This window comes from Solanum tuberosum, unplaced genomic scaffold (assembly GCF_000226075.1).
Source record: "Solanum tuberosum cultivar DM 1-3 516 R44 unplaced genomic scaffold, SolTub_3.0 scf00017, whole genome shotgun sequence".
NCBI classification, from domain to species: domain Eukaryota; kingdom Viridiplantae; phylum Streptophyta; class Magnoliopsida; order Solanales; family Solanaceae; genus Solanum; species Solanum tuberosum.
In genome coordinates this window covers 107,157-133,865 of record NW_006238943.1, presented here as the reverse complement: position 1 = coordinate 133,865, position 26,709 = coordinate 107,157, and the positions used below count along the sequence as shown (strand labels likewise).

Genomic DNA, 26,709 nt, shown 5'->3' with positions numbered 1-26,709 from the left:
ATTCGATACAAAGACTTTTATGGTATGAAAAAAAGTCTTGCAAAGACTTTCAAGAAGTTGAATTAATGACATATTTTTGTGGTTAGAAGCATGGAGAATAAACAAACATGGAGTTATATGCAAATACAAATTATTTATGTTGTTTTGAGAAAATTAACAAATGTATATGAACTTAATTGTAAAAAAACACGTCCGATCCATAAAATCTACATAACTAAATTTGTAGGTTTGACTTCCCACACCAAACATTTTATGAATCTCATAATTTCATAAATTTAACTTTCTCCCCCAAATGTTTGAAGTTGAATTCCAAAGTTATGAAACTTGAATTTAGACCTCAAATGCTTGAAATTAAACTTTACCAACTACCAAAATTAAAACTTGTGAAAGTAACGTTTGACATTTTCAATCGAAAATTTAACTTTATATCAAGATGAATAAAGTTTTAATTTTATCCTTATACTTCTACTCCACCTTTGTTAATTTCTAAGCATAAAAACAAAAAAAAGTTACTATATCATTTTATAAAAAACATAAAAAGACCCAATTCATTAAATCTTTTTTAGAATATCATCTATAGTAAAAAAAAACACATCTCATAACTAGAACTAGAATTACCAATAGCTAGAAACTTCCCATCACATCTTATGCATTGGTTCAAATGTAATCCATCTACATAGAAAAATATAGAAAGTGGAAGCAATGTATGAAGTTTTAATTTCTCTATTGGGTTAAAATTTAAATACTCAGATAAAAAGTTGAGTAGATTTTAAATGACATCCTTAAACTGGCTATCTAGTGCAAATCGTAAATGTGAAAGTCCCGAAAACGGAGGCCCATTTCACTTTCAGCCCAAACCCCAACTTTTCTTGTGCAAAGGGAAAAGTGCACAAACAAAACTCCGATCAGTGTTGTAACTCTGCTATTTTTTCTCCGATCGAAGATCAACTATTCCGATTTCCGACGATGAATGTAAGTTTTTTGTGTTATCCCGCGTTTAATCGAAGAAATTCGTTGAATTTTTTGGTGTAAATGATGATGTTTTCAGGTGATGGATTCAGCTCCGGCTAAAAGTAGCTTAATGAGTCCCGAATCTGATATTCAGAGAACACAGTATGTACTCTCTTTCACTCTTTGCGTTTTATGAGATTTTACAGATCTGATTTGCAGTGTGTTTGATGTTTTACGGAATAGGGTTTTTGTTCTTATTTTACAAAGAATTAGAAGGACATAGTTTTAGTAGCTCAATTGGTCGGTTGGTTTGCTACCTGAACTTTCACCTAGTTGGTAAGGTTGGATTTACCACATTGTAATCTCCTCCCCAATTTCCCCAAAGAGAAAAAAAGGTATTTTTTGGGTGTTTTTCTTAGTTCTTCTGAGCCAAGGGTCTGTAGGAAACCTCTCTGCCTCCCAAGGCAGTGGTAAGGTCTACGTACACACTACCCTTCCCAGTCTCAACTTTTGGGATTACATTGGGTATGTTGTTGTTGAGTGTTTTTCTTGGTGCTATTAGCTAGGCTTAAGTTATTTCTTTGTTGATACGTATGTTTAAGAATGTTTTTACTGCAAGAGTTACCAGCAAAAGTAATGCTTTTCAGGCGGAGTTTTTTGAACTTCCATTTGTGTGGTGGGGATGCCTTTAGGCACATTTGGTTGTTTTATAAACATTTACAGAGGTGGGGGTAGAGTAGAAGGTACGAGTTTTGCATAATCCAATAGCTTTTGTCCAAAGTTTCCAGACCTTGGATTTGTCTTAAAAAAAACCTGTTTAATATGTAGACATTATTAATTTAGGATGCAGTAACACAAAATGGTTACTATCCAGATTCCATAAGCATCTAATCCTAGATGTACCTATGTATATGAAGGTGCTGGTGAAGAGCATTGAATATGGAGGAAAATGTTCTAGGTAGAAATATGTTTTCACTCGAAAATAAGTTTCTTTTAGTGAAAAAATATGTGTTGGATCGTTTGCCGGTGTTTGGTTAGGTGTGAAAGTATGTGACATATGGTAGTAATACAAGATGGAAGAATATGTGTATACAGATATTTTCTAGTGATACTCTTTAAGTATTTAAGATTGACAACAATGTTTAAGTATTAGTTGAGCCAAGTGATGAAGAGTTTAGATACTTATAAAGGAAAATGACTTATGCTCATAAGTAACATCTATTTCCCTTTTAGCTGAAAATAGTTTATTTCAGAAAAACAACATCAACATTTTTCTGGAACATTTCTGCCATGCCAAGCGATTGATTTATGATCTTTACCGGAGTTCTCAGTCTTTGTGGCTTATGGTATTATGAACCTGTAATTTTGTTTTCTGAGTAGAAGGAATGAGGTGCGGGGTTAAGTTGAGATCACATGTTGTGTGGCTCTTGATGAATTTTGCTTCCTGGGATACATCCGGGCCACAAAGGAATTTGCAGATATATCTGGTCCAGAAAGGAATTTGCAAACTGTATTTATCTGTTTCTGCTGCTTATGTTCTTACCAGTGGGATTTCACTGGGATGTTGTAGCTGCTTATGCTTTTAAGTTGTTGGACTTAATCTTCATATACGCCAAAAAGTGAAAACAAAAGCATTACAGAGGATGAGCTAGGTATTAAAATCCTTTAGTGAGGAGGGCCGAGGGTATCGGAAGCAACCTCTCTACCCCACAAAGGTAGGGGCAAGGTCTTCGTACATCCTATCCTCTCCAAACCCCACTTACGGGACTACACTGGGTATGTTGTTGTTATTATTGTTGTAGTGAGAAGTAGAGTCGTATAACATATTAAAATTATTGAATGAGAGAGTATCTGCCTGTTGGAAGGGATGTGCAGCTCTTTGTATATACCATATCCTTTGCATGCATGGGAGATGTAGTTAGGTGTAAGAGTACCAGTTATGTCATGCAGCAAATTTTAACCTTATGGATATATGCTCACTCGTGCATTGAGATTGTATTTTTGTAATTTTCCTTTATAACTCTTTGCTTACTGTGCTCTAGATGTTTGCAATTTTAACTTGTATTGTTCTCAATAGGTATCCATATGTGACTGGGACATCAGTTGTCGGCATCAAGTACAAAGATGGTATTCTCTTGGCAGCTGACATGGGAGGTTAGCTTTTATATCATAGATTTGGTCCCAATTAGTGCTTCTCTTTTTTCAAAAAAGTATATTACATGGTTTCATCACTATGGAAAAGGGATAGAGAATTGAAAGATCTCCTAACGACATTCTCTTTTCACATTTTTATATTATCTGATGTTAAATACACCCTCTGATACATAATGTAGTATGTGTTGTCATCTTCTGTTTTTTCCGTTTACAGGTTCCTATGGTTCAACGATACGTTACAAGAGTGTGGAGCGATTAAAGCCAGTGGGAAAGCACTCCCTTCTTGGTGCAAGTGGTGAAATAAGTGATTTTCAGGAGATAATGAAGTACCTTGATGAGCTTATGTACGTCTGTCCTTCTGAGGACTCCTCCTTGTTATTCTTGTTTATTGTTATTGTTTATATAAGTTTTGACGGGCAACAGTTTCGCCTATCTGCGTCTGTTGGAAATTACTTAGTGACTTCTGGTATTCAATTCTTCATAAATGCAGCCTGTATGACAACATGTGGGATGATGGAAACTCCTTGGGTCCCAAAGAAGTGCATAACTACCTAACACGTGTGATGTATAATCGTCGCAACAAGTTCAACCCACTTTGGAATTCACTTGTTCTTGGTGGAGTGAAAAATGGACAGAAGTATCTTGGAACAGTAAAACACAATACATTGTCTTGCTTAATTTTATACACTTTGTCTCAATTGCATCCCTACTGATAATGCTTGTGTTTTTTTCTTTTATTCCTTAGGTTAGTATGATTGGTGTGCATTACGAGGACAACCATGTGGCTACTGGATTCGGGAATCACCTTGCAAGGCCCATTCTCCGTGACGAATGGCATGAAAACTTGAGTTATGAAGAGGGCGTTAAGTTATTGGAGAAATGTATGCGTGTGCTTTTGTATCGAGACAGATCTGCAGTCAACAAGCTTCAGGTACAGTCCTTCTGGGGTTTGGGTAGAAAGTCAGTGCTTAAGAACAAATCCGAATGATACCTCTAACTTGCCAAGATGTGTTCCCTGAACTTCTTTCGTCAAACCTGTAGTTTATGAGTTTCCTGGTACTTATAGTTTTAATTGTGGGTCTAAAGCTCTGAATTTTGCATCTGTTGTCATCCCCGCAAGTACCAAGACTATAGTCTGATTCTGTATTTTCATAATCTATAACTGTTTTCCTTCTAGAATAAAAAATAAAAATCTACCACTATTTATTTCTGGCACCAATCATCCTTTTTAGTTTTTTGAGGTACTTCTCTACTAGATATGAACAATAAGACAGGTTTAGTGTGCTCTAGTGGAAGCAGAAGAGCTCATACTTTGATCTTCAAAGCTCATAGCATTTGCTTCCTAGATTTGCTCCATGTAGATATCTATTGTGGTTGACTGAAGGTTGATTTCTTGTTTTTGCACTTAAGCTTGAAATAGGGAAAAAATAACGGTAAGGTTGTTGGCTAGGAAAGTTTAAACAGAAACTTGCTGCAAACTTTGCATTTGGAGGTGAACGGGATGATTGGATGTATAGATTGCCTTTCTGATACAGAATTCATCATCAAGTTCATTTTAGATAATAGAATTGTGAGATTTGTCTGCTCTTTCTTTGTGATTTTATTCTGATGTTTCTCGGACTTGCAGATTGCAAAAATCACAGAAGAGGGAGTAACAATTTCTCAGCCATACTCATTGAAGACTTTCTGGAACTTCTCTGCTTTCCAGAATCCAACTGTTGGTGCTGAGGGTTCATGGTAATAACTGGCTGCTGCATCGACTAGATTTCATGAAGGAACTACACAATGTGTTGCAGATTTTAGAACTCTCTATGTCTTCATGGAAACGATGTTTGATAGAACCCGTGTAATTTGAATTGTCTGTGGTCTTTCTAGGCTTTTTCCTAATGTAAACTATAAAGACATGTCACCTGATGTTTCACTTTTCCTTCACTATGTGAGATTGTTGTCTTCCAAAGTTATTTGGCATGCCATGGCTTTATCTCAGCTATGGAACACTGTCGTTTTGCCTGGTTGATATATTTTCTAAGTTCATGACAGAAGTACACACCCTGGGTTTACCTACTGTTAAGCTGTGTTGCTTGGACTCTCAAAATTTGTCACACTCCGTGTCCAATCCTCCGAAAATGCCCTAATTTTGGAGGCCAACACATAGTCGGAGACATCTTTTTGAAGAGTTTGTGAGCTATGTTATTGACACTTATCTATATATATTTTTGAAGAGTTTGAGTAAACATAAAGCTTCTAAGAGATGCTTAATATTACAATTGTAATTATTGAGCATCATTTGCGATCTCATTGTTGTGATTTTAAGCTTCTAGACAAGCTACATATATGGGCACCTAAGACCATGCTTGTGCAAATTCTCTTCAAAAGGTTGTTTTATGTCAAAAGGATACTAGTAGAAGATTTTTTTGCACTAGTGTATTATTATATAAATCTTTCCTATGTTTACTAAAACTGTTAAATGCAATGGTAAGATGAAATTGTACTTCGAGCTTGGAATGAGCATGAAGAGATTTACAATACTTCTTTATCTTTTGAGTTGTTCTATTGGATCGGTTGTTCAAGATCTTTGGTCTTTATTTGGATCCAATAAGAAAAATAAGATTACTTCTTATGAACACGTTGAGAATGATTTTGATCTAGTTCATAGTGACCCATGCTATCATTGCAAAAATTGGCAAATCCAAGGGGGAAGGAAAATCCAACTGTGGGGATAATAGCAAATGGAGTGAGTGACGTATATTAATAAAGTGTCATTCTTTTTTAAACAGGAAATTGAATCATATGAATTGGTATTAAATTAGATAGAAGTTCTCACTAGCTAACTAATTTAATTATATATGCAATAATCCAATTCATTTTTAGTTAATAATAAAAAAAATTAAGATAGTTTATTGTCCTATTCAAAACGTAAAGTTGTTTATTTTTTTTAAATGTAAAATTTGATTGAGCCAGTAACATTAGTTACATAATATCATAGTTTGAGATTTTTATTTCCAGACATTTGATATTTCAACTCTGACTAATCGAATTCGTGCGTATTAATAATGAAACGAGGTCGTCGATGCAAATTGTTTGTTTGTGAAGAAATCATAATCAACATACTGAATCGTTTGCCTTTAAAATCGCTAGAAAAGTTTAAATGCATATCGAAGAATTGGCGAAAGTATATTGCTGAAATTTACAGGCGCCGTTTCCAGTGGCCTGAACCCTATCTACTCGGTTTCTTTTGCTTAGAGAAACGTTCCCAAAGTTGTTTCTTCTATTCATCAAAGGAATCACCACTTGTAATCGGTTCTAGTTTGGATGAATCAGTCAATTTTATTGGTGAGAAAGTGTATATTGTTGCTTCTTCCAACGGTTTTCTACTATGCAATAAGCTTAGAAGTAGGCATAGGGTTTATTATGTTTATAATCCTGCCACAAGGCAGCGTTTGGATGTCCCTAAAACTCCAATCTCTATGGATGATCCATACATCGGATTTACTTGTAAGGTAGGTGAGGATCATGGCATTGTCTCGTTTACTATAGTTCGTTATGTAATTAGCGAACACTATCAGAGTAGTATAACAATTGAAAGTTTCTCTTCAGAGATTAATGTGTGGACTGATTATAAGCTAATTGTTGATGTACCTCATGCATTGTATCCTTCTTTGGATGGGACTTCGTTATCATCTGCTGGTGTAGTTGATGGAATCTTCTTTTGGCTTAATTATACATTGATCACTATTTATGATAGTGTAAACAAGTGTTTTTGGGCTTTGGAATTACCTGAAAACTTGTTTATCTATTATCCCCGTAGTTGTTGTCTTGGATTATCAGGCGGGGAGCTCTGTTTTGCATCGAATCGTTGGACAACAACCATCACTTGTTGGCGACTCAACAATTTTCCTAGTCGAGATAATGCTGAATGGGTTATAAAGTATGTTATAAATGTTGCTACTATAATTAAAAAATATCCCAAGTATTTTGGAGTTGGAGACGGTTTTGCTAAGGTTCAGAACATGGTTTTTCATCCTGCTCTTCCACACATCTTGTATTTGCAAATAAAAGACAAGGTTATTTCTTATGATGTGAAAACTCGTAAGACAGAACTTGTGTATGATTTTGGAGAAGCTTGGCGGAAGACAAAATGCTACAAATTGTTTTCCTATGAGTGGCCTCAATGGCCGCGTCTTCTGTAGCCAGGTATTACTAACATCTACTTATTTAGTATTCGATCTACTTCGAAGTTAAATATATATATAGTTGCTTAGTGTTAGTGACTAGAGCCTAAAAGCTAATGTATTGTGGTAGGCAGCCTTCAAGTGAGTTCAAATGCTATAGAAGTTATCATGACTTAAGTAAAATCCTTACCATTAGCCTAATATATTAGGCTAATAAAATAAAAGGTTAATGAGTGCAGCCTATCATCCTCAAACAGATGGACAATCTGAGGCTCTTAACAAATGAATATTTGCGTTGTTACGTCGCTGAGGTGCCTTCAGTGTTATCAAAGGCGAAAAGCACAAAAAAGCTCTAAAGTCCGTGGAGGCTTTAAGCGCAAATAAAGTGTAGGCTTTAATGAAAATAGGCGCAAAGGGAGAAAAAAATACAAATATATATGTTTAGTCCAAGATTAATAATTATAAACATGAATGACACATTTATGACCAAAGAAATTTAAAATTTTTTATGATAAAGTGAAATATCAATTGCTTAGTGTCACTTCTTCATAAGCGGCTCATTGTCAAGGAAAAGTTTGCCTTAGAACCTTGATGACGACACTGAAGCGCACATAAAGCGAGGCAAAGCGCTCAACATGTTTTGAACCTCGCTTCAGGGCTTAAGCGCACTTAAAGCACGCCTTTGATAACACTGTGCCTTCCCAGTGGATTGCTATGCTTCCATGGGCGGAATTTTGGTGCAATACTTTGTTTCAAACTTCAGATGGTATGACTCCTTTTTAGTCTCTCTATGGCCGTGAACCTCCTACTGTTGCTCGGTACATTTTCAGGAGTACTGCAAACGAACTGGTTGAGTCCTATCTGCTGCAGCACAATGAAGTCTTGCACATCCTCAAACACAATTTATTGAAGGCTCAGAACCGCATGAAGTGTTGTGCTGATAAGTCTAGGACTGATACCTTCCTTGAAGTGGGTGATTGGGTGTATGTCAAACTTAAACCAGAATACTCTACGCTTGCAGCGAGATCATAAACCTGGGAGGCGTTATTTTGGGCCCTATCAGGTGTTAAAAAGCATTGGCCCCGTCACTTATTGCTTGGAACTTCCTGAATCTGCAAAAATCCGTTCTATTTTCCATATTTCTATGTTGAAGCGTTGTGTTGGCACTTCGGATCAACATGTGACACCTATGCATCTGAGTGTTCCTACTACAGAGGATCTCGTTGAGTCCAACCTTGAGGAGAAGGTTGCTTTCCAGGGATGGAGTAAAGTTGTGAATGAGAATATTATTGACTAGGACGCCACTCAGGATGAGCACATGGGACTGCCATGTAGGACTTCTAGAAAGGTCATTCCTCCTAAGACTTGGGGATTACGTTTCGGAATGGGGAAGTTCACGTGAAGAAGGGTAAAATTGGCAAAACAGTAGGCACATGAGTGGAGCATTGCACAACAGGCTATTTGATTGTTATGAGTGGACACTCTTTCTCTCTCAATTTCTTCTAAGTTCCTCACCTCCTCCTTCTTCTTCTATCATTAGCTATTTTACTTATGCATTTTACCTTGTAATTTCTGATTCTAGAGACTTCAATACATCTACTACTTGTAAGTTGAGTTAAAGGTTATTAATACAAGTGCGGTTACTGTTTCATTGTGTCAATTTGTTGCACCAAGTGTCATAATCTCCTTTCTGTTGAAGCTCAGATAATATTAGATTAGCAATACAATCTGAATAGTCTCTGATTTCAGCATAAGTAACATTCTATCTTGGGGAAGAAACATGTCACTGAGTCATGGTAAGTTATTTCCCACAGCTACCTCTTGCAGTCCTTCCCAAAGAGGTGTACTGTGATTACTAGTATTTTACCCTTAGACAATCTATTGATCCTTGCCTTTCTTTCACATGACATTGTGACAAATGAGCTTCCTTTCTTATGCATTCTACTTCATATAAGTTGGGTCCCAGATGATCCAGATCCCTACCATTGATAGCCTTGTGATAGTTACCTTCCATCTTCCAATTTGGAGCAATACTTTGTCATATACTTCCAGTGTAAGTTCCTTGACTTTTGTTTAGACTAATCCAGCAAGTTTGACGTGATTTATTTTCAGAAAATTCCTCATCTCCTCTGTTTATGTCGTTTATTTACCTCTCTCACATTCCAAAATAGCCAATTCATTTGGTAGTTTGGAGACCACCTCCGATCTTTTGTCGTGGAGTGAGTGGTGTACCCCAGATTTTCCTCTCGGACTCTTCCCAAAATTAATGTTATTAGATAATTCTAGCTCATTAGTATTCCCTACTTCCGGTGCTTATTTAGTACTAATAGTTTCCCCTGTCACATTTGGACCATCAACTCTCCCCTTAGTAGAAGTAATAATCTGCCAAGGTTGCTCCATATTAGTAGGCTTAGGTGGTGACTACACTGGTTATGTTGTTGTTACATATAATAAGTAAAATTAGTACTCCATTCGTACCAAGTAAGTGTTATTTTAACCTAAAAAAATATTCGTAAACAATTGTCACCTTAATTAGGAATTTAAGACAAAAAACTATACCTTCTATTTTATAATTTTTCTTAATGGGTGCAAAATGAGCTAAAGTAACACTTATTTTGGGATGGAAGAAGTAACATATAACACAACAACTCCCTTTGTTTCCATTTAGTTGCTAGGATAAGGTCTTGCATTAACCCTCAAGAAAAAAATAACGAAAAAGGGTCATATTTGCCTCTACACTTTAATTGAACAAGGTTTAAGCATTCAAGCCTATGTTTGCTTCTTGTTTTTTCCTAAATTGTAATGGAATAGAACAATTTCCAAAAAATAAAATTTTGATCAATGCATACGAGAAAATGATGAGGAAAATTTTGATCAATGAATACTTCTAATACTAATATTTACTTTGAACTTAGATATATGTACCTTTTTCATGAACTTTTTTATGGACTATAGTAGGGTGGGAATGACACTTGTTGTACAAAAACAGTTTTGCTGATATGGAGCCACTATAAAGTGTTTATGAAAGTGCCTTATTTTCATCTCTATTGGTTGAGTTGGCTTAAATAGCCGGTGTTCTATGGTTTGAGCTTATTGTAGAAATCTCTGATTGTAGCTGGTTTCAGATTTTGAACATTTGACGTTGTCTTTAGCTGCTAGTCCGTCTGATATAAAGGTTTTATTTTGTTTATTTGTGACTAAGTGTTGTATAATTGTCCAACACTATCGCTTCTTTAAGGTCAGTCGTTGTTGCTGCTGAGTACACGTGCTCTTTTGTACTCACCTTTGCTTTCTGCACCTCTGTTGTGCAGGTTCTGAGACCAGTACTAGCACTAGGTGATTCTCTCTTTTGAGTTGGCAATTTATCGAAGTTCCCAGATGTAGTTGCTTGGCTGTTCTATAGCTTCCGGACGTCTCTATCTTGTTTATTTCCTGTCATTATCCTTCGGACAGTTGTATTTATTTCGTATTCATACTCATGTCACTGGATTTTTCAGGTTGTATTTGTTTTCTTTTGAATTTCTGTGTTGATTTATGAAAGTATGACCTTAAAACTTTACTTCCGTTACTTATCTGCCTTTATTCCGTGTTTGCTTACCTATCGCTGATAGGTTATCGATAGGTGCCAGCATGTCCTTGTTTTTTTGGGTCGTGACAGTTCTGTTCATGCTGATTATGATTTCTCATACTATACAACCGTGCGACTGACACAAATCACAGGATTTGATCGAGTTCATACATAGTAGGATGGTTTTCATCCAAAATATTTAGTGTTTCCTGTGCAGGAGGATGATATATTATTCATTCGAAACAAATCATGTTTGCAGGCAGCATGTCGAGTTTTGAAATGTGAACTTCGAATCTCTTCAATCAGCTCAAATCTTCCACTAAACAACTCAAATTTTTGGGAAGTATGCTATAGATGTTGCTACTAAAGTTCAAAAAGTACACAAGTTTTATATTACTGCCTTTACACCAGTATCGAAGGCTGTGGTTGAGAAGTAAAACAAAGAAATTGAAACAGAAGGAGTACTAAATATGAACAATGTAAATGCTGAACTAGAGGCCTTGTTGCAAGGATTAAGGCTCGAACACTGTCATGGATTCACTCCCCTTGACATATCTCTAGATGCACAGGAAGTCATTAACAAGATACAAAACATGTTTGTATAGATCCAGCAGCATGGATGGAAGTAAAATCATGGTTTTTAACAGTTCCTCCTTGTTTTTGCATTATCTGTTTTAAGCAGACGAACTGTCTGTTTGTTCGCGCCATTTTGGTAATGCCTAAGTAGTAGGACAAAGTTTTTGTTCTGTTCATGCTGATTTTGATTTCTCAAACAGTATATCTGTGTGGCTGGCGCGATAGAATCATGTTCCCTTTAACGATATTTCATAGTTATGCTGATCAAATCAATGCAAAATGTTTGTTTGTGAGGAAATCATAACCAACATACTGAATCGTTTGTCTTTAAAATCGCTAGCAAAGTTTAGAAGTATATCAAAGAACTGGCGTAAGTTCATTGCTGAAATTTACTGTTGTCGTTCCAGTGGCATGAACCCTATCTAATTGGTTTTTTTTGCATAGAGAAACATTTGCAAAGTCGTTTCAACAATGTACTATATATTGACTATATTAATTACATAATCTACAAAGTTAATGAGAAATCCTTTGAATGAAAGTTTTTCCACAAATGAGTAAATGAAATCTGATCTATCATACTTTTGTCTTTAATAAAGTATGACTAAAATGATCTGTTCGGATTTCAGTTTTTCACTGATGCATATTGAATTGAAATTAGTTCTGTTCGATTCAGTATGGCCTGATATAATGAAATTTGAGTAAATTAAACAAAATGACCCTTAGTTCATTGTTATAACCAAAAATGGCCCAACTTTGGTCCAGTATGGGCCTGATGTAACCAGGCAGCCCCTTAATTTTCTCTGTGTTTGAGTTCATATCTAAAATTTGAATTCTTTAGAGGAAGATTTCGTAGGAAATCAACTTAACATATATATTTTTCCAAAGAAAAGGGGCGCGGGATGGACAAAATAGAGGTGAATAACAATGAACTGGAAAATGTAGCAGGGAATTAGTAACAACGTTGAAGAATACCAACTATTAATAATCTATAGGTTTCAAATAAAGCCACCACAACTAGAATTGTTGTATTTTGGCTCCTAAAGAAAGTAATTACACTCACAATGAAATATCGTTATAGAGAACATGATTCCATCGCGCCAGCCACACAGATATACTGTTTGATAAATCATAATCAACATGAAAAAGAGTGCGAACAAGAAGACAGTTCCTATTTCTTCTGCATCTGTACTTGTTCAACAATCTACCAACATGTTCCGTTCCCTGTAATAAAGCATTCCTGATTACAAGAACCTGCAATCACGAATGATATTAGCATAACATAAGTTGTCATCGACTAACTTGTTAATGACTTCCTATTCATCTAGAAAATATGTCAAGGGGAGTGAAGTCATGGATGTGCGCGAGCCTCAATCCTTACAACAAGACCTCTAGTTCAACATTGATGTTGTTCGTAATTGGCTAGTGTTTGGATAGTCTCATCACAACAGAAACTAGTCCTTTAGAGACAAACAATTGAAAAGAATGTGGTAAACATGTAAGAGGAAGAGACATGTCATGATAAGGCCTGATATCAACACAACTTCTTTTGTACAACAAGGTTCATGCCCTTCCTACTATAAGTCTAAAAAGAAGTTATCTATATCTAAGTTCAAAGTAAATAAGCAAGAACACAGTTCGTAGGACGTTCTTGCTTCGTATCACCCCAGTAATAACATGTTGGAAACTATGGAAAGGCAGATGCTGAAAGAAGTATGGTAAGAATCTATCTCTACATACAGAATATGCGAAAAAATCAGGCCAACCAAGGCAGAACAGGAGCTGGTGGTGTAGTTAGGAACAAAAATGGACAAATGCTAATGAAATTACTCAGAGAAACAAGCTGCACCACATGGAATTATTTGGTGTTGTCAACAAAATTTCGAGAAACTCATGATTGAACTCAATTCATTATTCGTGGTAAATATGATTCTGTGAAGCTGCAGAAACTTCAAGAAACTATCTCACAAATTCAAGCTCATAGCAAACAACAACATACTCAGTGAAATCCAGATACAAAGAAGAAGGAAAAAGTGAAGCGAATATAGTAAGTCACAAGGAAACAGTGCAAAGTCTACCAGAAGGGAGCAACAACAAAATAGTGCGATAATTGAAACAAATTAAACAACATACAAGTACAATGGAAAACAGTGCAAACCCTGCATCACGAATGAAAAAAATTAAACAAGTATAAATATGTAATACCTGTTGATGGTCTACTTGAGACGCGGTCATTGAGGCCATTCATAGGAAAACAATTTGTAATGTTTTGTCTTCCGCCCAGCTTCTCCAAAATCATAGACAAGTTCTACAGTACTCGTTTTCACGTCATAAGAGATAACCTTGCCATTTATTTGCAAGTACAAAATGTCCGGAAAAACAGGATGAAAAACTATGTTCTGAACATTCCCTCCTCCAAGTCCAAAATCCTCTCCACATTTCTCAATTATAGCAACAACATCTACATTATACTTCCAAACCCATTCTGCATCTCTACTAGGAAAATTGTTGAGTCTCCAACAAGGGATGGTCCAACCTTTCGATGCAAAACAGACTTCTCCACCTGATAAACCAAGAAAATGAAAACCTGGATAGATCATACACCCTGGTTGAGGATATGTCAAACCCCAAAAACACTTTTTTACACTATCATAAACAGTCATCCCTTGTCCAAAATTATCAATCCAACAGAATACTCCATCAATTACACAACGTGATGATAAGTAATTCTCATCCCTACTAGGCTGCAATGGATAAAGTAAATCATGAATGACATTATTAGCAATCCACACATTAGTCTCCGAAGAATAACTTTCAATTGTTATACTAGACTGATAGCGTTTCCTAATTACATAACGAACTATAGTAAACGAGACAATGCCATGATCTTCATCTACTTTACAAGTAAATCCAACATAAGGATCTTTCATATGAATTAGAGTTTTAGGGACATCCAAACGCTGCCTTGTGGCAGGATTATAAACATAATAAACCCTATGCCTACTTCTAAGCCTATTGCATAGTACAAAACCATTGGAAGAAGCAACAATATACACTCTCTCACCGATGAAATCGATTGATTTGTCCAAATTAGTACCAATTAATAGTGGCGATTCTTTCGATGTGAAGAAGAAACGACTTCGCAAACGTTTCTCTACACAAAAGAAACCGATCAAGTAAGGTTCAGGAAAACCGAGACGACATCGATAAATTTCAGCAATGCACTTTTGCCAATTATAGGATATACATTTAAACCTAGCTAGCGATTTCAAAGGCAAACGATTCAGTATGTTGATTATGATTTCCTCATGAATAAACAAATTGCATTGACGAAGATGTTTCATTATAATATGTTTTTATCGTAATGAAATTAGTCGAGATGTGTGCAAACCCTAAAAAAAGGTTTATGTGAAGTGATAAGTATTGTGTTTTATTTAGGTTTTGTGTTTGGCGCTAATTGGAATATTATGGGCCCTAATATTTCATAGTAATCTTATTATAACTAATAATTGAATAGCATAAGGTAAATGAATAAATGAGAAACCTTTTGAGTTTTGAGTAAGGAATTAAATCTGGCCAGTCATATTTTTACCTTTAATAATGTACGATTAAATATGAGGAATATTTAATAAATCAATTAGTCGCTACGAAATATATATATATTATATTTAAAAGCATTTTGTATTAATGTAATGTAATGCATGAACTATATAATATATGACTGGACATATATGTTAAAATAACTTAAATCTGCATTAGTTATTAGCTTATAAATTTTCCTCCCCAAATTCCACTCCTCTCCTTCAAAAATTGAACAAATCAATAAATTGAATCGAAAAAAATACTGTTGATTTATATTATTGGTTATTAGGTTAACGAGTTTTTAATGATTTTCTTTTAAAAAAATATCGGGTTATCAGTTCGATTTTGATTTTTTAATATTAGGTTATTGATCGATAATCCATTAAGACAGTAGTAATTTACTATTTACTCTTACATAAATATTAATTATTAATCTCAGTACCTTACTGGTTACTGTCTTTGTCCTTTAGCTTTCCATTCACACTTTACGGTGACTTTGAGTTCATCATTTCACATTATACAAAATGTTAAAACCTAAATTAAGAACCCTACTTCCTTAATTATTTCTCTTTGTGTTGCACTTGTATGTATAGTTCTTTTCATATTAGTTATTATTGTGAGTTCTCTGTAAAGTTACATTATTGTCTTGTCGCATCAAATTATTGGAGAAATCACATATTTGTTTATAAGTATTTTCTTATTAGTTAAATCGAAACATGAATCATTAAAGATCAAAATTAATAAAAATATCTAATTAATTTAGCCTATTTAAAAACCAAAAATCAATAAATTGAACTGATCAATGTACCTTCCCAGCCCACCTGCCTTCGACTCCATACTAAAAACGTCAATCATGAAGAGACATCACGATTACCCTCCACATACATTCTTGTGGTATAGGGGAAAATTAAAAGATTTGAATGAAATTGTTTTTGTGACAACAAGGCATGGCGTGGAAATGAAATCTTTATATAATAAAGTTCAATTATTTTGGGAAATAAAAGCCTACATTCATCATGGCTTGGACCCCATGGAATGTAATTCAATATATCATATGCTTTAAGTCCCATCACCCCAAATGTAGGAGTAACTTGTCTGGTCTTATCGTGCATTCATTTAATTATTTTTGTCACGAAACCATTATCACCCTACTAAAAACAAATATACACACATCGTAGTAGAATTAGAAGTTCATAGAATATATTATTGTTTGCTTCTCAAGATTTAACGCACTTGAACCTTGATCACTATATCAAGACATATTTTTTCACTATATGAATATGGGAAGAATTATAATTTGATATATGTTAATATAATTTTCATATTGAATTTTAATTGTATGATAATAAATTAATATAATTTAATTTTGCTCTAAAAATTAGTAAAATTACTTTTTAAAAATTAAAACGTGACTAATTGAGATGGATTGTGGAATATGTAAATGTATCCTAGAAATTAGTAGTAGACTTCCATGTTGGAGGTCTCAAGTTCGAAACCCCTTGCCAGTGAAAGCAAGGGGTTTGCCTTCTGGGTCGAGCTCGTCGCACCAGGCTTGCCTAGTGCGGGTTACCTCTCCTATGTGGTTTGCGGGGCTATTGCATAGGAGCGAGAGTTTTACCCTGTGCGCACCCAAAGGGTAGCGGCTGCGGGTTTCCCTTGTCATCAAAAAAAAAAATGTAAGACCTCATGGGTAAGGATAAGATAATAGAATTGATAGAGAAATTCATAGACCTAAATAGGATAGGAGAATTGATAAGGGGAATAGAGATGATGATAGAACATATTTATAAATATAAATGCATGTGGTTGAGCTTTGAAAATGAAAAAATAATAATCTTATTATAGAGCATTTTCCTTTTCATAAGCCTTATCGCTTACGTATAATTAGTTAAATACCAAAAAAAATATTGAACATCGTAGAAAAACAAAAAAAATGTGAAATATACACTCAATTATTTTATGAAGGGTAATTTAGTAAAAATAATTGATATTTTCTAGAGGAGAGTGAATTTTGTAAGGGCCAAGGGGTATCCTCGGGCTAAAAATTCCATATAATACTAAGTATTAACTTAAGATCATTATAAGAATTTACAAATTTTAAATTTAAATCTAGCTTTGATTTTAAAATTCACATCTACACTAGCATAACGAATGCAACGATATAAATATACTCTTCAAAAAGTGGAGATTGTATTGGAGTTTGTTTAACCAGATTTTACCTGCAGAATAGATTGGGAACCATCGCGGAGCTCAGGGTCCACAATGCGAGTTCAAGCCATAAAGACGACGCTTTTATTAAAAGTAGAAAAATCTTAATCATTCCACCACAATAAGTACGTAACTAATATAAACTATTCCCGTTTTGTGCCCACTACTTTTAAGTAAAGAAAATGAAAGGTCCTTTATATCTGCTTTTAATGCTTTACCTTCCTCTCTGTCTTTTCTCCTCCTTTTAATTTTTCGTTCCTTCTCTATCAAAAGAATCCAAATCGAAGGAAAAAAAATTCCATCTTCTCTTTCAAGAAAAAAAAGATGTCATCATCCAATTTAAATCATCAAGCAAACAATGGACTCCCAATTTGTCTTGCAGGGATCACACGTCCTCTTCCTCTCTCCAAAGAGTAATTTTTCTAGTCTTACTGAGTCGGATTCAAGATTTAAATGTTAAATTTACCTTTTTTGTGAATATTTAGTGTAGTTTTTTTTGTTAAATGTATAGGTTTTGTGAATATTTAGTTGTTATTATAGAGACTATAATATAACATGAAATAAAAAATTGTTCCAAAAAAACTTGACATATATACTGAAATGCTATTATAAATTATGGTTTAGGGAGATCTAATTGTATTTTTATATGTCTAGACTCTAGATAGTTTATTTGAACCGAAATCTATCATTTCAGTTGAAGAGATAAATTTAGGATTTAAACTTGATGAGTTCGATTATTAAAGTTTTCAGCATTTTAATTATTGTATTTTTGGAATTATGATTTTATAACACGATATTTATTAAACATTTAGTAATTTTTTTGAACATCCATAGAACTTGCCCTAGATTCGCGTCGATCATTTTCTTCTGTTCAAATTGTAGGATGACGGATCACATTGGAAGAAGGGAGGCTATGAAAAAGCTAAGAGTTCAAATGGGAGGAAAATGGAAAACAGATCAAGTGAGAAGCCATGAAAGAGACTTCAGAGAGAAAATAAATGAAAGTGATTTAGATCTTATTGTTTCTCTTCTTTGTGATCTTTGTTTGTCTTGTACAGCAAAGGCTGCTTGATTCTAACCTAGATAAAAAAGTATTTAATTTGGTTTTCTTTTAGTTTTTGTTTATGTACTTTTGGGAATTTTGTGATATATTTGGCTTAGATTTGTGTAAGAACCTCCTAATAAGCTCTGGTGTTTGACATTCGATCAAATTTAGATTCACGCATTACAATTTTCATATTTGTGGGCAACACTTCCAAAAAAATGGAGGTGTCTATCTCAACCATTCCACCACAACTCATGTTGATAAGAGTTTTACAATTACTCATCTCGCCATCTATTATTGGACCTACACTCTCTCCATCCCATATTAGTAGTTATTTTAGCTCAAAAAAATTGTCCCAAAATTACTGTTACTTTAGAAATACAAAATTAAAAGTTATTTTCTTAATATTGCTCAATTCTCCAAAAAGAAAAAACACTTAAAGAATTATACCTTGTATTCATTATTTTCTTGATGGATGTAAAAAGAATTAAAACGACAATTAAAATGGGACCAAAAGAGTAGCATTTTGATAGTCTTAGAATAGCTAAAGCTTGTTGGGATATAGAACACAAGACAAACAAAATGTGGATAAAATTGATACTCGCTTTCTGTATAAATAACCAAACAGTTTGAGCATGTAAAAACCCCACCAAGAAACAATTTCTCAAATTGTCATGTAAAATGAATTGTCAAAGTATATTGAACTAGGGAGATAGGTTCTGGAATTATAAATTAATACTACTATTTTGTTAGTTCCATAAACAAGATAAACATTTAAGAAGTTCAATTGAAGACAATTCTAACTAAAGACTTCACTCTTTTTACAAGTATGTCCATATTTTGAAACTGTAATTAGTCTTGAGGGTTGATCTACTCAATAACCTCAGCACACTAACAAAACTATAGGTATATATTTATTTTAGATAAAAGGCTAACCCATGAAGCGACATTAGATCCCACGACAATTGTTTTACGTAGGGAAACACTGGTATCGAACAATACCAAGTCTTACACATGAGACGGGCAGAAGGCAACAGTTTCCTTATCTTCTCTGTTCGAAAAATGCAAAAACAATCCAAGCAACACTTCACAGCCTCAAATGTTTCAAAAAAAAAAACTGTAAAATAAGGACTGGCGACCCACAGGAGACACTAAGAATGCAAGGTAACATTCAGCAATGGCGAATCTCAAATGGCAGAAAGAACTCCAAAATCAATATGAAGAACCAGATCGGTTGGTTATATTCTACAGGAAAAAACAATGACTAAGTTATAACTAGGAGCAATGATCACAACAGAACAATAAAGGAAATGCGGAAGAGAAAGCAGGAGAGAAGATATCTTAAAAAGCATAACATATTAAAACCGTTTCAGCAGCTCATCTTGGAATTCGCTATAAAAAAAACCAGACAGGAGAAAGACATCCAAAGGTGCTATTGTCACTGCCCATCAAGCAACTTGGATCAAACCAAATTGCTCAACAACTCCACTATCCTCAAACGAGGCTAGAGAACCATGACAAAAGCTTCTGGAGCCGTGTCTATGACTGGTAAAATGTTCAGAACAAAATTGAAAATAGCTAATGCAATTAAACAAAACTAGTTCATCAATGCAGAATATCATCAAAAACACATCACTTCTTCTTTTGGGCAGCCTTGGTGACTTTGGCACCAGTAGGGTCTTTCTTGTCGACATTCTTGACGACACCAACAGCAACAGTTTGACGCATGTCCCTCACAGCAAAACGTCCCAATGGTGGGTACTCAGCGAAGGTCTCAACAACCATGGGCTTGGTGGGAATCATCTTAACCATACCGGCATCACCATTCTTCAAAAACTTGGGCTCCTTCTCAAGTTCCTTACCAGAACGTCTGTCAATCTTGGTCAAGATCTCAGCAAACTTGACAGCAATGTGGGAGGTGTGGCAGTCGAGCACTGGGGCATATCCATTTCCAATCTGACCAGGGTGGTTCATGATGATAACTTGGGCAGTGAAGCTGGCAGCACCCTTTGCTGGGTCATCTTTGGAGTTAGAGGCAACGAAACCTCTCTTAAGATCCTTAACTGCAACGTTCTTGACGTTGAACCCAACATTGTCACCAGGAAGTGCCTCCAAAAGAGCCTCGTGGTGCATCTCAACAGATTTAACCTCAGTGGTCAGACCAGTTGGACCAAAAGTGACAACCATACCAGGCTTAATGACACCAGTTTCAACACGACCGACGGGTACAGTTCCAATACCACCAATCTTGTAGACATCCTGAAGTGGAAGACGGAGGGGCTTGTCTGTGGGCCTCTTGGGCTCGTTAATCTGGTCAAGAGCATCAAGTAGGGTTGGGCCCTTGTACCAGTCAAGGTTGGTTGATCGCTCAATCATGTTGTCTCCTTCAAAACCAGAGATGGGGACAAAGGGGATTTTGTCAGGGTTGTATCCTACCTTCTTGAGGTAGGAAGAAACTTCCTTCACGATTTCATCATACCTAGCCTTGGAGTACTTAGGAGTGGTAGCATCCATCTGCAGAAGGCATACAACAGAATTAGCAAAACTTGTAACATCACTTTTCAATCAACATAATTATTAAAAATAAAACAGACCTTGTTACAGCAGCAAATCATTTGCTTGACACCAAGGGTGAAAGCAAGCAATGCATGCTCACGGGTCTGTCCATCCTTAGAAATACCAGCTTCAAAACCACCAGTTGTGGAGTCAATGATGAGGACAGCACAGTCAGCCTGAGAGGTACCAGTAATCATGTTCTTGATGAAATCCCTGTGTCCAGGGGCATCAATCACAGTGCAGTAGTACTTTGTGGTCTCAAACTTCCACAAGGCAATGTCAATAGTAATACCACGTTCACGCTCAGCCTTAAGCTTGTCAAGCACCCATGCATACTTGAAGGACCTCTTGTTCATCTCGGCTGCTTCTTTCTCAAACCTCTCAATGACACGCTTGTCAATACCACCAAGCTTGTAGATCAAGTGACCAGTAGTGGTCGACTTTCCAGAGTCGACATGTCCAATGACAACAATGCTGATATGAATCTTCTCTTTACCCATGATGTCTAAACAACTGAACAAGGCACCACAGTCATGATATGAAACACATGAGTTATTCATTTCAAGAGTCAGATTAAGATTAACAGATGTGCTATTCAATGCAAACTAAAGAAATTGACAATCTTGTTACTCTAATTGCATACATTCAAATGAAAGATTCTAAGAACCAATCATTATTAATAAGAAATTGCCTACTTTGTTAAGCAAATTTCTTACACTCGATGAAAGATTCTCTAAAACATTGTCATTATTAATTAATAGATCAACTATTCAACCGCTATTGACCTACTTAATCAAGTACAACTTTTTTAAAAAAAATCAACAGATCTGAAGTACACTGGCATAGATTAATCAAAATTCAACAAGTACGAATAATCAACCACGAACAAACAAAACAGGGTTTTTACTCTAAAAGAATGTAAAAAATAAAGTTATAGATTGAATCCGCGTTCATCTATACAAATATACAAGACTCAAATCATGGAGATTGATCTCAGAATGAAAGCAACATAACTAATAAAGCCAATAAAGAGCAAAATTGAACTGAGAAACTCATAAATATTCAGATCATACATCTTCAACAAAAATAAGCAAATTCATTTGCCTCAACTTAAAACTAAAAATTCAATAAATATATTCAAATCACATATCTTCAACATAAGATAGACAAATCTGAGAGAAACACCAACGATTATGACATAACTTGACCTGAAATTCCATGAATATACAAATCACATATCTTCCAATATAACAAACACAAATCTCAGAAAAACACAGACGATTTAGCCATAACTTAAAACAGAAAATCATATGAATATTCAAATCTCATATAATCAACATGATGAACAAATCTAAGAAAAATACATAGTAGTTTTCACATATAACTAAGAAAACACAAAACGATTACCAGATTTTCTCATCAATACCATACAATCTGAAACAAAATTCAATCTCATATCATCAACATACGATAAACAAATCTAAGAGATATACATACTAGTTTTCACATATTACTAACAAAACACAAATCGATTACCAGATTTTCTCATCAATATCATACAATCTGAAACAAAATTCAATCTCGTATCATCAACATACGATAAACAAATCTAAGAGATATACATACTAGTTTTCCAAATTACTAACAAAACACAAATCGATTACCAGATTTTCGCATCAATATCATACAATCTGAAACAAAATTCAACAAAATGAAGAGAAATGCAATAGATCTAACCTTTCACAAACGGAAAAATGAGAGAAAGAGCTTCGCTAAAACCCTGGCCGCGTATGGAGAATAACAACGCAAACCACAAGTAGGGTTTCAAGTGAGGTATGAAGGGACTTTTTATAGTGGTGAGAGCATATCAGCTAGGGCTTTCTGTGCGGCACTCTGTATATGTATATTTACATAAATGTCCCTATTGTTTGTTTATAATTTCCATACGTAAGTGCTTGATACGTGGTATACTATAATAATTGTCCGTTCATATTTGATTTGAGGTATTAGTTATATTTAAAATTATTTTATTCGTACTAAAATAGTGATGGGATGAATATTATCTTATATAGAAGGTGGGATGATTACTACTATCTTTTTTATTTTATATAGAAAGTGGTATATAATAATCTCATGACATATTTCGATTCATAAAATATACTTTGTACGTTCATTTCTATTTGTTATACTTGGATTTGACATACTCATTAAGAAAATTATAATTGATATGCTTATTTTATCGTACTATATTAACTGATGTTTAGTATAAGATCTTGAAAAGTGATTTAGAAATTAAGTGTTTAATGCTAAGAGCAAAATATGAAAGATTTTTTTTTTCTTGATATGTTTAAAGTGATAAGTAAAAGTGAAAATATTATTTTTGAAATAGTACTAAACAAGTAAAATTGAACGAAAAATGTATTTGTTTATCACATATATCTTGTATATCAAAGAATTGTATTATAAATATACTGAGTGGATACCTGAGTAACCCAATTCAAACTCATTAGATGGAAATAAAACAAGTCCTGAATACTTGAAACATATATAAAAAAAAAAAACTTTTTGCATTATAATAAATATCTAACGACTATTAAGGTATATAGTGATTTAATTTAAATCATCGGATCAACTTAAAGTAAATTCACAACTAAGTATATTTTTAACCAATAGTGGAGTAGTATAATCTTGAAAATTATCCAAATAGGCGTGCATTGCTCCCTTTTACAATGATGTTTGAGTTAATTGATTTCGATACAAGACTGAAGAAAACATTATATAACTCCAAATTTCTTGAAAAATATTGCAATTTGATCTAAATCTTTGACATTAATACATATACATATATACATTCCAATAGTTAAGCGATAATAAGAAGGATTGGGAGTGTTATGTATCATAAAAAATATCGACATCTTTTATGAAGTCATATAACGCCATTAGATAATTAGTTATTAGTGAAATTGTCACAATTAACTAAATGAAATCAAGAAATATTATGTTAGATCCACTTATAAACGATATCACTAGACAAACAATTGTAAGATCATCAAGGAAATGTGAATATATATAGCCAAGGACAAGCTATTAGGAAGATAACTTTATATGAGAAATAGAAAATCTCCAGATTGAAATTTAACGAAAATAAATAAATTTATGCATGACTAATCAACATGATCAAATAACTCAATTCATTCTTATAATAAAATAATATTCAATAACAAGAATAAAACTTAAACAATGTATACTTAGTATACTTTTAAGGTTCACTTATGTAAAGTGTTTAGCAATTTCAAGGAGGATAATTATAACACCAAAATTCTCTACACATTCATAATTTATAATAAGGCAATGTTCATAACTAGAATTATAACTAAGAAAATCAAAGATGATTAAGAGTTAATTATGTGACTTATGTATGTTGTCTAGATATAATAAATTTTAACAATTTAAGAATGTCACATTGTCAATTAACCAAGTATACCTTATATATATTTACTATGTGTTGGTGTAATACACATAGTAAACAAATCTTTAGGCTGAGACGCGAATATCTCGCTCTCTTTAAGGAGACTCAATCCCACTGCGGCATAATCTACATCGATCCAGCAGTATGTCTCTTGACTTGTACCCTCCAGGATACAACAACCTAACAACGTAACGTCGTACGACTCAAGCAACTCCGGATTAGTTGAAGAGTCCAAAGCTCCACAAAAAGAACACCTTCTTCAAGATATAATTACCCTCTTTTGTATATGGTGAATATAGTCGAAGACCTAGAATATTATTCTTTGTCTCAACTCTCTCTTTCACTACTACACACTAAAATATTATTTCACACTTCACATATTTTTTGGCTAACGCTATCTCATCTTTGTTAGGGTCTTTCACAAAGGAAGAAACACCACTATTTATAGGTGAAGAAATCTTCCATATAATCAATGGGTAGAATGAGGGGTAGTTATATGGGTAGATGAATGTGATAGATGTTACATAAGATACAAAACACTAATTAATGGTTATATGAGTTATAAGAAACTAATGACCATGAGAGTTACAAGAATCAATAGTCATCTTCTACCACAATCTTTATATCCACTAACATATACACTTAATATTTTATTTTAATAACAAAATGCATATACACCAACACTAAAATTTCAAGAGAAAACTACTCATCATCACACAAATTCTTGTTTACATATTTTTTTAAGGAGAAAATGACATAAGTAGTCCCTCAACTATAGGAGTAGGTCAAAAATGGTCCCTGAACTATACACTTAACGGATTTAGTCCTTCAACTATTCAAAAACTTGTCAGTTTTGGTCCCTTAACTATACACTTTTCGATTTTAGTCCCTTAATTATAAACTTATCGATTTTAGTCCTTTAAGTATTCAAAAACTTATCAAGTTTGGTCTTTGTCCATTTTTTAAATACAAATAGCTTAGGTTTATATTAACAGAATATATGCCTCGAGAAATTAAATCATTTAGCAACTTTTTCTGTTGGTTCTCTCTCCATTACTTTTTCTTCAAATTAACCTTATGCGAAGAGCCTTAACCTCAACGATTTAAAATAAAATTCACTAGGAAAGAAAATATAAGTCATTAATTTTATTCAACAGAGGATAAAATGAAGCATATTATTGTTACTAATGACTTGAATATGTTAAACTTTATTATAAAAAGAAAAAGTTATTATCCGTTAAATCCAAAGTTTGTACTCCAACGATTTCATTGAACGGAATTTGTTTAATTTTTTAGAAATGATAATTTATAAAATGGTAGATTTGCAATTTTTTAAACTTTTTTTTAAAATAGATCAATTTTATTAGTCTATTCATTTTATTTTACGTAAAGAAATTTGAGTAAATTAAATAAAATTCGCATTGATTAGCATGATGCATGATAAATTTCTCAAACAAAAACTATCAAAGTTTAGGATGGTGCGTATTAAAAATCAAAGCTATTTGTATTTAAAAAAATGGACAAAGACCAAACTTGATAAGTTATTGAATATTTAAAGGACTAAAATCGGTAAATTTATAGTTAAGGGACTAAAACCGGTAAGTGTATAGTTAAGGGACCAAAGCTGACAAATTTTTGAATAGTTAAAGGACTAAATCCGTTAAGTGTATAGTTCAGCGACCATTTTAGACCTACTGCCATAGTTGAGGGACTATTTATGTCATTTACTCTTTTTTTAAGCATATCATCATACCACATTAAGGGAGGGAATTATTGAATATTTTATTGTGTGTAAAATGAATTTGATTAAGTTTTGAATAAAAAATGAAAAGAATTTTGTTTGGATGTAGACAACAACAACATACCCAGTGAAATCCCACAAAGTGGGGTCTGGGGAGGGTAAAGTGTACGCAGACCTTACCACTACCTCGTGGAGGTAGAGAGGCTGTTTCCGGTGGACCCTCGGCTCAAATACATCCAAACCAAGTAAGAGAAGAGGAAACATTATATAAACATAACATCCAATAAGAACAATAGTGCATAATCAACAACGGAGACAATAACATCAAGAAAATACTGTGAGGGGCAAAGCGCAGTAAAGGGCATATGACTATATGATCACAGACAAGAACTACAAGTGCCAGGCTAGGACTACTACAAACACTACCAACCCACACCCTCGCAAAGGAAGACAACACGCTAACCCTACTAACCTTCAACCTTAATACGCGACCTCCACTCCTTCCTATCTAGAGTCATGTCCTCGGTGATGTGAAGATGAGCCAAGTCCTGTCTAATCACCTCTCCCCAGTACTTCCTAAGCCTACCTCTACCCCTTCGCGTACCCTCTACCACCAGCCCCTCACACCTCCTCACTGGGGTGTCTGCGCACCGCCTCTTCACATGCCCAAACCATGTCTTTGTTTGGATG

At 34.3% G+C, this 26,709-nt stretch overlaps 3 protein-coding genes and 1 long non-coding RNA gene across 5 annotated transcripts; 3 read left to right on the top strand and 1 right to left on the bottom strand.

Annotated features, from left to right (window-relative positions):
- Positions 1 to 861: 861 nt before the first annotated feature.
- LOC102600302 (proteasome subunit beta type-4) lies at positions 862 to 5,122 on the top strand. Its single transcript, XM_006340077.2, has 7 exons — positions 862 to 972; positions 1,049 to 1,113; positions 3,029 to 3,105; positions 3,320 to 3,449; positions 3,596 to 3,755; positions 3,851 to 4,036; positions 4,733 to 5,122. The coding sequence occupies exons 1-7, from the start codon at positions 967 to 969 to the stop codon at positions 4,844 to 4,846; spliced, it is 738 nt and encodes a 245-aa protein (XP_006340139.1). The 5' UTR covers positions 862 to 966; the 3' UTR covers positions 4,847 to 5,122.
- Positions 5,123 to 6,086: 964 nt separating this feature from the next.
- Positions 6,087 to 10,842, top strand: LOC102599747 (F-box protein At3g26010-like). 2 transcript variants are annotated; one of them, XM_006340075.2, is made up of 2 exons: positions 6,087 to 7,299; positions 10,589 to 10,842. In XM_006340075.2, exon 1 carries the CDS (start codon positions 6,159 to 6,161, stop codon positions 7,293 to 7,295), a length of 1,137 nt encoding a protein of 378 aa, XP_006340137.1. In that variant the 5' UTR covers positions 6,087 to 6,158; the 3' UTR covers positions 7,296 to 7,299; positions 10,589 to 10,842. The 2 variants fall into 2 exon arrangements, with proteins under 2 accessions (XP_006340137.1, XP_006340138.1); XM_006340076.2 differs by lacking the exon at positions 10,589 to 10,842 and adding an exon at positions 8,108 to 8,274.
- Positions 10,843 to 17,416: 6,574 nt separating this feature from the next.
- LOC107058128 (uncharacterized) lies at positions 17,417 to 18,391 on the top strand. The gene is made up of 2 exons (XR_001471800.1): positions 17,417 to 17,621; positions 18,091 to 18,391. It is a non-coding gene; the product is annotated as an uncharacterized lncRNA (long non-coding RNA).
- A 1,218-nt stretch (positions 18,392 to 19,609) lies between these two features.
- On the bottom strand, positions 19,610 to 22,602 carry LOC102577446 (elongation factor 1-alpha-like protein). The gene is given in 3 exon segments (NM_001287946.1): positions 19,610 to 20,767; positions 20,848 to 21,322; positions 22,547 to 22,602. Coding segments are annotated over 2 exon segments (1,344 nt in total). The 5' UTR covers positions 21,310 to 21,322; positions 22,547 to 22,602; the 3' UTR covers positions 19,610 to 19,885.
- Positions 22,603 to 26,709: the final 4,107 nt, after the last annotated feature.